The following is a 12,733-nucleotide window of genomic DNA, read 5'->3' as shown; positions in this document are numbered from 1 at the left end:
GTCTTTCGTTTTTGCGAATGTACGATAGAGGAGATATAGTTTTAACAACATGCATTGGTGGTTTTTTTTTTAATCCAAAAAAAAACTAAAAATGTTTTAGGCCTAGGTATATACTTTTCTGGACCATCGAATTGTACCATGTACATTTGTTACAATCTTATATAGGATGATCCTATATTAACATTCCTTCTTTTTCATAAATTTTTTAATTATTAAAATACATGAAATCTTAATAAAGATATGCATTATTTATAGGATTTAAGAAGTCCAAACGTTAAAAAGATGAGTAGATAGATTGTGTTTGTGTTATTTACTTGAAGAATCCTTAAACAATTTACACAAATAATAGGATTTGCTGATCTTTGAATTTATCAAACTAAAGGTTTCTTTGAATTTCATCTTGTCAATTAGGAGATAAATTTGCCAAACAAAATTTGCCCGACAAGTAAAGACGAGATCACAATCAAAACATTTAATACTAACTCAAAATTTTCATTTTCCCATCCCTCATATATTTTGGTCTACCAGACAAAGTAAAAAGCAAACAATAAAGGGTATTATGTCTTGTTGTAATGACATACCATCTTTCCCTTTCAATATGTTTTCTTTTTCGGCTTTTTTTTTTTTTGTTTTTCTTTTTTTTTGCTATAATTATTCATTTACAGATTCTGTGAAATTTCCAAATTTTTAAACAGTAGTATCATTATTCTTTTCTTGGAGCATAATTGTTTCGGCAGAAGTTACTCTATATTAACATATAAGTTGTTTCGGCAGAAGATACTCAATATTAACATATAAGTCCATTGATATCAATTGAACGATACGTACGTTGTTCAAAAACGAAAATTGTAAGAATACGTACTTAAGATAACATTCAAACTATATAATATTGTCGATTAATTTCTCCATTCTATATATATATATATATATATATATTACATAGTTTATTCCAAAATTACGAATAACATGTTTATCCTTCGAATATATACAACATAGATAAAATTAAGTTTAATCACATACGTAAAATAAGGAACAAAGCATATGTATAAGTTAACAAACATATGCAACTGAAAGTCATGAAACTATGTTACAAAAACATCAAATGCAAAGAAACCTTTAGTTTTATCACCTCTTTTACGTTATTAATTAAAAAAGGTTAGAAAATATGTGAGCAACATCGAAGACTTTGTTGACAAGAAGTGAGTCCTCTGAAACAAACCCCAATCCTTTTGATGTTTTCAATTTAAAACGTACGTAGATCTTATAGGGTAATACAAAGAGTTCGATATATCATATATGCATTATTACGAAAACAACAATTTGTTTTGAAAAAAATGTATTGAATATGTTATGATACAGTTTTTTTTTTAGTATAATTTTCGTTTTAACAAGAAAAAACGAAAAGTCATGTCAATATATCAAAGTGTGTTATTTAACTGACAGAATAAATGACAACGTGTGTATGATAGACTGATAGTGGACTGACGGAGAAACGACTCGTGGGAAGATCGTTTATTTATGTGGCGGCAAATCATTTAGCTAGGGATTATCATGTATAAACACCAAATAAGTGTACCCTTTTTTATGTACCTTATGATACCATATTATAGTTCTTAATTAATTAAACATATACAATAGTTGAGTTCTGCTTTTTGATTGACAAAAATCATAATCTGTCTATCAAGAACGACTTGTTGATCTTGATATATACATAATACATAGATTTGCACCAAACTAAGCCCTAGGGCATAGACCATAAACTGTATACATACTATGATATGATAAAGTAATATAATATGGTTTACCAGGGAAATAAATTTAAGGTGGAAGAAAATTCAAAGCAGAAAAAGACCAACATTGTGAGGCAGAGACTTTGGGATGAGAAAGAAGAAATGATGAAGGCATGTTTGGCATCTGGCCATCTAAAGGCCAAAACCATCCTATCCAAATATTTAATTATTTTTGTCTTTTTAAAAAAGCAAAAGAATCCGTTTCGACATTATAACTTACAATGACTACCCCATGCATATATTTTTACATTACAATATATATGTATACATATTATATAATTAAACCAATTATAAATAAACATCATGTATACATGTATATTGTCATTGTCATCCAACGAAATTAAACGTGAACGTCTTTTTCAGATAAAATTACACGTTCTCAAGCCGTTGAACGGCAAATTATGTTATTTACGAGAAATTTTAAGCGGCAAAAACGACATGACTAATAGATCTATTAGTGAGAAGAACTTAATTTGCTATAGTATTTATGATACTATATACTATCATTGGTTTATCATATATAATGATTAACTTTATGCTCCTTCCTTAATATAAAATGATTTGATATCCTTAAAATTTCAACATTTTACGAGGCGGTCAAAAGCAATCCAAGATTCATCTTGTTTTACAAAAATCCTTCACAGTTCACACATATAGTATTATTATTATATAATCAATTTTGCTTTATTCTTATGTGGAATCCTACTTTTGTTGTTATTGTTGTTGTTGTTGAATGCTACATAATGCTCATATGGTTATAGGCGCAGATCATGACATTTAGCATTCTAGAAACTGAAAACTTTCAAAATGATTGTTAATTTGCGTGTGTAATTTGGTATTATGGTTAACTAGGAAACTTTCTATAATTTACACTAGATTTTAATTATAGTTGGTCTATATTTCAAGGCTTCAAGCTTAAGCTAGAGTCACACACAAGAAATTATTTTAATAAAGTTTATATAAAGTAAGTCAAGTATCATGCATGTTGGTAAGAAAACAAAAACAAAAACTCAAGTTTAATATTAATGTACTACTTTTAAGTTTTAAGTAAACAACAAATCGCAAGTAGCATGTACTGCTTTTTGTAAAGGAAAAAAGATGGCTAGCTACATGAAGTATTGGAGAATGCATGGTCACACATGCTAAGTATAATATTGTATCATCAACTACACGAAGTATATGTATTGCATGGCCACATGCATGAACTATATGACGTTATGTTGTCAACACCATAGACATACAATCTGGTACACCGGTCGAATGATTCCGGCAAAGACCGACATTGACTCCGGCGTTGACCAACATTGACAAAAAAAAATTATATTTTAATATTTTCTATTAAAAAACAAAATAATAAATTATTATATTAAATTATATATGGTTTTTCATGATTAGAAAACACATTCTATTATCTAATTATTTCTAGATCTCTAATGTATTCATTCTTATAATTAGTTACTTTTATTTTTGAAGCTAAACTAATAGTTAAATAAAATTATTAATAATTATTTTCAAGAAATATATATATATATATATAAAACATGTAATTATTAATGATTTTATATATATAAATCTCTGATCATCATATTATTTAAAATTTTAAATACTACAAGAATCAATAAAATCAAATTCAACTATTTTCATTAGAAAATAATATGCAAAAGATTTGAGTATATGACTCTTTACTTTAAAATTTGCATGGTAAAGAGTATACAAAATTTTAGATACTCTTTGGTATAAAAAAAATTTACATACTCCTAATAACATGTAAACAATAACAAAAAAATTAACACTATTTACTTTTAATAGATAAAATATAATGATACATAATTATTTTCAATATATAATATAAGGGCATTTGCAAAAATCCTCTTATTCTATATCCTTTTGCAAACATATCCTAAAATCAAGATAAAATCTATTAATATCTTGAAAATAATTATTAATTATTTTTATTTAACTATTATTTTAGCTTTAAAAATAAAAATTAATTAATTATAAGAATAAATACATTAGAGATACCTAAGATATTTAGATATTGAATAGAATGTTTTCTAATCATGAAAATTCATAAATAATTTAATATAGTAATTTATTATTTTGTTTTTTCATAGAAAAAAATTAAAATACAATTTTTTTTGGTCAATGTTGGTCAACGCCGGAGTCAACGTTGGTCTTAGCCGGAATTATTCGACCGGTGTACCGGATTGTATGTCTATGGTGTTAACCACATAATGTCATATAGTTCATGCATGTGGTCATGCAATACATATACTTCGTGTAGTTGAGGATATAATATTATACTTCGCATGTGTGACCATGCATTCTCCAATATTTCGTGTAGTTAGCCATCTTTTTTCCTTTTGTAAACAATATAAATCGTAGTTTGTTTGTATTCTGGTTTAGTGAGATAGTTGTAGACTTGTAGCAGACCAAATTTAATCATTCAAAATTCTTGTAATTAATTGATTATTTATTGAAACTGCAAAACTGTTTAACCATCGTAACATCCCCTATATAATAAAAAAAAAAAGTACACAATATTGTTTTGTAGACTATATAATTTTAATAAGTTGGTTACAAATAAGTTATATAGATTAATTGGTTACAAGTTAAATAGTGAGTATAACCTTAATTTATTTTCGGAAGATTTTATTACTAGAGCACATTATTTCCAAAAATCTTAAAGAAAATATTCTAAAGAATCATTTAATATCATCTAACTTACCATATTAATTTTTTTATTAAATTATTCATCAAATAAAATCCTTTTATTTTAAAATAAAAATATACAAAATTTTGTATAAAATCAAATTTAACCATTGTTATAGCACATATACTTATCTAGAATCATTAACAATATAAAACTTACAACATAAGTGTCTTTTTCAAATCATTATATTTAGCATATGATTTTATTGCATAATATTTCCAAAAAAACTTTTTAAAACAATCACATAAATTATATTTTATATAAAAATTACAATATTCTTTAGCACAAATCTTAATCTAATTGATTATAGCATCAGTATGCGAATTGAAGTTTATTGTTACAATAAATATTGATGACAAGTACTAGAAAAAAGGTGTTAATTTAACATTGAACATAGCATTTTTTTACCATTTGGTAGTCCATTAACGTAATATACATTTAATGGCCGTCCTGATCTTGTTTACCTTATAGGTTTTCTTGGACCTATTTATGATACAATTACAAAGACACAGACATAGGACACAGACCTCTCGATTCCCCAACGTCACTCCTTTTATTAAGTAGATCATCAATAGTGATATTCACAATAAATTTATTGTATTAATTTTACAATCACATCATATATTACTATTCCTTTTGAAAATTTTCCTGAATCGGTTAAAAAATAACAGTGTGGATATATATTTTTATTACAGTTTTCCACAAGCATTAAATTGTAGCATCCAATATATTTTTACAATTATAATATATGGTATATTACAGAAATAGTGAAATGGTAGAACAGTGGAACTATAAAATAGGGGAGACATTTGGCATGAACAAAGGATGTGTATTCAACTTGACATTTTAAGTGATTTGTGTAAAATTACAAATCTTATGTTATATAATCATGGATTTAAAAAGTTTATTAAAATTCACTGCTTTTAAACATAACTAGGTTTTGAATCCACGCTACGCGTGGGTTTATTTGATATATTTTGATAAAAATTATATATGATTGTAATGAAATATTATATTACAGAAAACTTTAAATTACTATTAAGGAAAAACTAAATTTCATATACACAATTTTAAAATATAAAAACAGTTGTGTTTTAAAATCTAACTCGACGTCCAGGCGAGGCGGATCAAACTGGTGACCTCACATATCTTAAACCATTTCTTTGGCCACCAGAAAAACGAAACAATTTTATAATCATGAATTTATCTCATTTTTCATATTTAATTGATCGCTATCACCTATGTTTTTGTGTTTTTTATTTAATATTTTCTTATTCTTTATATTCTTTCTTGTCATTTTCATTGTCAAATTTTATGGTAATTGTCATCGTTACTTTTACCGTCCAGTTCTTTGTTATACTCTTCTTCTTGTTCTTCCTCGTCAACTTTTTCACATTCTTTCACTGAAAAAACCTTTTTTTTTAGACTACCACACAACTTGTTAACCCATCAAACTCCAAGACCAAAATCATTTTTTCTCATAAAATTGTGCAATTCATGAAAACCAGCATAGTCAACACATGCACCCAATTATTGATAATTTCATCCATATACTTCTCAAACCAAAATTCTTACTTGCAGAGAAAGTAATATGAACACATGTATAGTAAAAACAATATTTGTGCTTTTCGCCGATCTTTCTTCTTTAAACTCAAATAACATCAAATCAAGATCTTGCGACGTCAATCCTTCTTTCTTAGTCTTAAAAATTAAAATTTTACTGCAAAAGTATCAAATCATCTGTAAAGTCATACACAAAAACATGTTTTACAGCTCATAAGAGATATAAAGCACAAACGGAGATACGTAAGATATTTTCAAGATATTAAAAATTTTGATATATAATATTTGGTAATTATTTAACTTTTAAATTTTTAAAAGAGATTAAATATTTAAAATATTTCAAACTTTAGATGTAGTTTAATTATATGTAACATTTTTTTTAGAGTTAAATATTAATGACACTTTTACTTTTTATAGAGTTTAAATAGTTATAATATTTTAACATTTTTATGGAGGTATTTATAATATTTCTAAACATTCTATAATAAATATTTAAACCTTTAAAAATTTTAATTTGCTAAAATAAATCAAATAACTTTTAAATTTGGAAACATGATAAATAAGCATAAATCAAGCAAACCTGATAAATTTATAATTAAAAACATATTATTTTTATTTATAATGGTTCACAGCCATTGTCTAAAATTTTCTAGCCGATGTGGTACGTTGTACATATTTATAAATTTTAATTTTTTAAAAAGCTTTTAAATTTAAATAAATTTTAAAAAATTTTAAAATTATAATATTTTGAAACCTTTTTAAAGCTAAAATTTTTAGAAGTTTCAGTATTTAAAATATTTTAAACTTCTAAAAGGTTCGAATATAATATTTGAACCTTTTAAAAAGTTTCAATATTTATAATATTTTAAACTATTAAATTTTTAAAATTATAATATTTAAAAACTTTTTAAAAGCTCTTCAATATTTATAATATTTAAAATTTTTTAAAATTTAAATATTAAAATATTTTTTGAAACTTTTTAAACTTTTAGTTTGATCAAATAAAAAACAGGATCAAACCATATAAAACTTTTAAACTTGGACGCCTGATAAATCAAGCTTTCCTGCTCATTCGTTGTTGGAAACATATTAATCTTATTTATACTGGTTTGAACCATTGTCTAAAAATTTTCTAGCCAATGTGGGATATTGTACATAGTTTTTTATTTCCATAAATTTAAAATTTTCCTTTTTCTAAAAAATTCTGGAAATTTAGAAAATGTTAATGAATGACATGTCAAATCCTGATAGGTTGTTCAAAATAATTTTTAATATATAAAATTCTGCAAATTTCTAAAAATGTTAATTAGTGACATATTGAATCCCTATTGGTTGTTTTAAAACTTAGGTGGACAGCCTTAGAAGCTTATAACTCCTACTTTTATTTAGTATAATTTAAAAATTTAATTTAAAATCTACTGTTATTCAAAGCAGTTTGTAGATTTAGATTTAAATGATTTTTATGGATTTTGGAGGATTTAATAAGATTTGTTTAGTTAAAATACAGAAATCCATATTTAATGGTTTTAGGTGGGATTTGAAATTTTTTTACAATAAATCATATCAAATTCCCTAAAATCATCAAAATCATTTAAAATGTTATGATAACTCAAATTACTTGAAATATTAGATGAATTGCACTCCCTTATGTGGATTTTCAATTTACATTTACAAGAGATAGACCTAAGGTATTTCCCTTAAATATTGGATTTTCAGTGCCAATATATACAAAGGGTATATACTATTTACAAATATACAAATATTTTTAGCAAAAGTTATTTTTCTAAAGCAGGAAAATTGAAAACTTGATCAATATTATAAATGATTTTAAAAAGCAAAGAAATCACGATTTAAAACTTGAACAAATTTCATAACATTCATCAGATAATATTATATTAAGAATTGCAATATTATTTAACAAAAACGTGAGGTTTTCAAACAGTGATATATATTGTGACCAATAGAGTAAAATGTACTGATTTTTTTCTTCAAACTATCTTATGAAATGATAGATAAGACAATTAACAAACAACAAAGATAAAAAACTAAAAAAACTGAGTAAGCCTCCCCTTAATTGTCTTCAACAACAAAAAAAAAATTAACTAATTATATACTAAACTCAGCCCATAAGAATTGATTAGTCTAAGTCTTAAGGTAAGCTGTGTTTCTCTCTCTGCGCTTTATTCTGTTCAAATCCGCTGCTGCTTTTACTTTGCCGTTTCACTGAGAACGAGGCTCACTCACTCTCTCTCTTTCTCTCTCATAGAAGAAGAAGAAGAAGGAAGGACCAAAGCCAGAAAGCTTAAACCAACACTTTCACTCTCTCTCTCTCTCTCTCTCTCTCTCTTCAAATCACACTTTTTTTTTTTTGCTTTCTCTATCCAAAGATCTTCCTCATTGTCTTCCTTCAAGAATTGTTGTCTCTTCAACACCTTTTTATTACTTCTTCTTATTCTCATTTTGTCTCTGTTCGGAGAAAAAGAGAGTCTCCTCACAACAAACTAAACCCATTTTCTTTCATTCCGACAAAACCCTTTTAATCCTAAATTTCTCCTACTTAGCTTGTCTTGATTCATAGGAGAAGAAAGAAACCAATTCTTGTCAAATCTCATATTTCTAAACAGTGATTCAACTTTGTACGAGAGTTTTGATTTGATCTCTCATCTCTGTTTTTTTTTGGGGTTATTTGGATGGATTGAGTCTCTACACAACTTAAGAACAAACCTGTAAATCAAGTAAAGAGCAACAATGAGAGACGACAAACCCAAGAAAAGCAAGGTTTGTTCTTTAATTCTTTTTTTCTTTTTCTTTCAAGAATGAACTATTTCATTTACTCTCTTTTTATTTCACTTAAATGAAGTTGTCTTGGTCCAAGAAAATGGTGAGGAAATGGTTCAACATCAAAAGCAAAACTGAAAAGTTTCAAGCAGACGTTTCTGTTCCTCAAGGTAAAGTATTAAAAGTCTTCTTCTTTCTTTCTTTTTTGTCAAAACTTGTTCTTGTTCTGTTCTGCACTGCATTAATTTGCAATCTTTTTTTTGTCTTTTCTGAGAAAACAAAACATCTACAAGTCTCTCAACTCACTTTTCTTTTTGGTCCATTGACAGTTTCTGTTTCTTCTGATTTCAAATTTTGATTTTTTCTTTTCTTTTTTTTTTGGGTCAAATTAATTAAAGGAGTTGAAGTTGAGCACAGAACCAGCTATTCAGAAACAAAGCCCTGTACAATCAAGAAGACTAAAACTGGTAAGTATCATTCGTTTCAATTACACAGAACCAGCTTTTTTTTTTTTTTTTTTTTTTTNTGATGATTGATGTCTGAGTTTTACAGAGAAGCTCAATAAGAACTGGGACCAGCAAGCTAGACAAAGGAAAATGAATTATGAAAATCCTAGAATCATTGATGTCCAAAACCACAGGTAATATATATGAACACAATCATCATCATACACACATATGTGACTTATATTATGATCCATTGAAGTTGAATCTTTATGTTGAATGATATATACTTGAGAACAGCATCTTCGTAGCTACATGGAACGTTGCTGGACGCTCTCCTCCCGAAGATCTAAACCTCGACGAATGGCTTCATTCCTCAGCTCCTGCAGATATATACGTACTCGGGTGTGTGTGTTTCCGTTACATCTTCTTTTCAAGAATCTCTGTCTTTCTTCAAGAAACGTTCTTTATAATCTTGTGTTTTCTTCTTTTAGGTTCCAAGAGATTGTTCCTCTTAATGCAGGTAACGTTCTTGGAGCTGAAGACAATGGTCCTGCTAAGAAATGGCACTCCCTCATCAGAAAAACACTCAACAACCTCCCAGGGACAAGCAGTGCCTGTCATACCCCGTCCCCTATACCTGTCCCCATAGCAGAGATCGATGCTGACTTCTCCGGATCTTCGAGACAAAAGAACGAGACTATCTTCAACAGACGGTCTTTCCAAACACCGAGCGTATGGAGAATGGATGAGAATGATCCTTCCGTCTCACAACCACGGCTTGACCGTCGGTTCAGCGTCTGTGATCGCGTATTCTTCACTCATAGACCAAGTGATTTTGATCCGAGCTTTAGGTCTAGTCACAGGGCTAGTGATTACTCAAGAAGGCCTAGTGATTACTCTAGACCAAGTGATTATTACTCTAGGCCAAGTGATTATTCCCGGCCTAGTGATGTCTCCAGGTGGGGATCCTCGGATGATGATAATAATGCTCCAGGGGATTCTCCAAGCACAATCTTAAACTCACCGGGGTCATGCCCTGGTCCTGCCTCAAATGAAAACGGTTATAGAATCCCGTGGAACTCGTCACAGTACTGTTTGGTCGCAAGTAAACAGATGGTTGGTATCTTTTTAACAATTTGGGTGAAAAGTGAGCTACGAGAACATGTCAAGAACATGAAAGTTTCTTGTGTTGGTAGAGGACTAATGGGTTATCTCGGAAATAAGGTAAAATGAATTCTTATGCTTTTGTTACAGAGTCAGTCACTTAAGAGTTGTTATAGTGAAGTTTTTGTGGTTCTTCTTGTAGGGATCAATCTCAATTAGTATGTTGCTTCATCAAACAAGCTTCTGCTTTGTCTGCACCCATTTGACCTCGGGACAAAAAGAAGGCGATGAGCTAAGGAGAAACTCAGATGTCATGGAGATACTCAAGAAAACAAGGTTTCCTCGTGTGCAGAGTTCTGCGGACGAGAAGTCCCCCGAGAATATCCTTCAGCATGAGTAAGACTGAAACAGAACATCAAGAAATCAAATGATATGTTTAAAGATTTATCACTCAAATCTTGTTACATTTTTTTGTCTTTGTTTTTATTTGATTTAGTCGTGTAATATGGCTCGGGGATCTGAACTACCGGATAGCACTCTCTTACCGATCCGCAAAAGCACTTGTCGAGATGCAAAACTGGAGAGCATTACTAGAGAATGATCAGGTACATGCTTTAGATTTAATGCATATATAAAGCATTAGAGACTATATAGTTTCGTATTTCTCATTTTAATAGAATGTTCTGTTCTTAAAAACTTAAAAAAAAACATTCTTTGCTTCAGTTACGGATAGAGCAGAAACGAGGCCATGTGTTTAAAGGATGGAACGAAGGGAAGATTTACTTCCCACCAACTTACAAATACTCGACTAACTCGGATAGGTATGCAGGAGATGATTTGCATCCAAAGGAGAAACGTCGTACTCCTGCTTGGTAAGTTTCTTGCATTCAGAAAGAAAAAAAAAACTAAACAAGAACCATGTAATGATCTGACAATGGTTCTTTTTTTTGGTTTTGTTACTAAAGGTGTGATCGGATACTGTGGCATGGGGAAGGACTTCATCAGTTATCTTATGTAAGAGGGGAGTCACGGTTTTCAGATCATAGACCGGTTTACGGCATATTCAGCGCCGAGGTTGAGTCAAATCACAAGAGACTAAAGCGAACCGCGAGTCACTCTACTGCACGGGTCCAAGCTGAAGAACTCTTACCTTACGCCCGTGGATACACCGAGCTAACTTTTTTCTAAAAGACAATAAAAAAGAACTTCTTTACGGTAACATCTCTACTCATAAAAAATTCAATACATCTAACCAGAAAATTAGGAGATAACTGATGGAATGTAGTGTCAGTGACATGAAGCATTGAAAGCCAATGTAGTAAGTAGTCTATTAGTAGTAGACTAGTAGTAGTAGTAGTAGTAGTTGTGGTCCTCAAACACAAAATAGAGACTTAAGTCCATTAAGACTGGTCTGCATTTATTATATATCAGCCAAGAAAAGTATAACCAACACGTTTCTCTCATATCATTTAAGGCACAACAGGTTGATTTGGATAAAAATGGACCCGGTAAAGCGATCTGTATTTCGATTCGAAAATGTGATAAGATATTGTCTCTGCATCATCATTCATCAACAATAATGATATTTCTTGAAACCAAGATTTTTTTGTGTGATTCTTGAATCTTGACAAGAGGAAAAAAAAACTTTTATTTTCTGGAATTCTCATAAGGAGTTATTATTATACATAATTGTTCATCATACTATTATCACTTATGGTATATAATTTGATTCGGCTTTTGTCAGGTAAATTAAAGTTTATTTTCGAGTGTTTTGAAGCCTTGAGGAGTGATGATGATGGAGACATTTCATTTGCTCCTTTTAACACAAAGGAAACAAGGTTGGTCCAAACTTCTCTTCCTATATCTTGTTTCCGGTTCGGTTTTCAACTGATTTTAACGGCTGAATTTCCGGTTTACAGGTGTGTAAAGGATTGTAATTATGTCTTGGTTAACCAAATTTCGCATATCAAACCGGTTCTTTTATTTTTCATGGTAGGACTAGGACTTGAAGTAACTTTTACAGCGTGGTTATTAGGTAAATAATCAATGTTAATCTCAGTTTATTGTAACTTTGATTCTGTTAATAAGTTAACAACAGTTTTACGATAAGACTTTTTTTTTTTTTTGTTTGGTGCAGGATTATGAAACTGACAGATGGAAGGTTTTTTTTAATTCATCAGTCTTTTTAGTTAAGTGTTTAGGTATAGTTTTAAATATTATAAATTGAAGTGTGTTCCCGAGACAATGATAGTGTAATGCTTCTTATATAAGGTTTAGCCGTTTAAATGTAACAAAAAAAAAAGATTATACAACAAAAGCAATGATAGTGTAATTCATTA

The 12,733-nt window shown here is 29.1% G+C and overlaps 1 protein-coding gene across 2 annotated transcripts; it reads left to right on the top strand.

Moving 5' to 3' along the window:
* On the top strand, window positions 8,252–12,733 carry LOC104786400 (type IV inositol polyphosphate 5-phosphatase 7-like). 2 transcript variants are annotated; one of them, XM_010511812.2, is made up of 13 exons: window positions 8,252–8,844; window positions 8,927–9,014; window positions 9,243–9,311; window positions 9,397–9,484; window positions 9,588–9,692; window positions 9,782–10,514; window positions 10,597–10,790; window positions 10,891–10,999; window positions 11,118–11,266; window positions 11,360–11,609; window positions 12,139–12,232; window positions 12,391–12,429; window positions 12,532–12,733. In XM_010511812.2, exons 1-10 carry the CDS (start codon window positions 8,815–8,817, stop codon window positions 11,580–11,582), a joined length of 1,788 nt encoding a protein of 595 aa, XP_010510114.1. In that variant the 5' UTR covers window positions 8,252–8,814; the 3' UTR covers window positions 11,583–11,609; window positions 12,139–12,232; window positions 12,391–12,429; window positions 12,532–12,733. The 2 variants fall into 2 exon arrangements, with proteins under 2 accessions (XP_010510114.1, XP_010510113.1); XM_010511811.2 differs by having other exon boundaries at window positions 12,314–12,429.

This window comes from Camelina sativa, chromosome 5 (assembly GCF_000633955.1).
Source record: "Camelina sativa cultivar DH55 chromosome 5, Cs, whole genome shotgun sequence".
NCBI lineage: Eukaryota > Viridiplantae > Streptophyta > Magnoliopsida > Brassicales > Brassicaceae > Camelina > Camelina sativa.
Note: the sequence above shows the minus strand (reverse complement) of the source record. Positions and strands in the feature narration are given on the sequence as shown.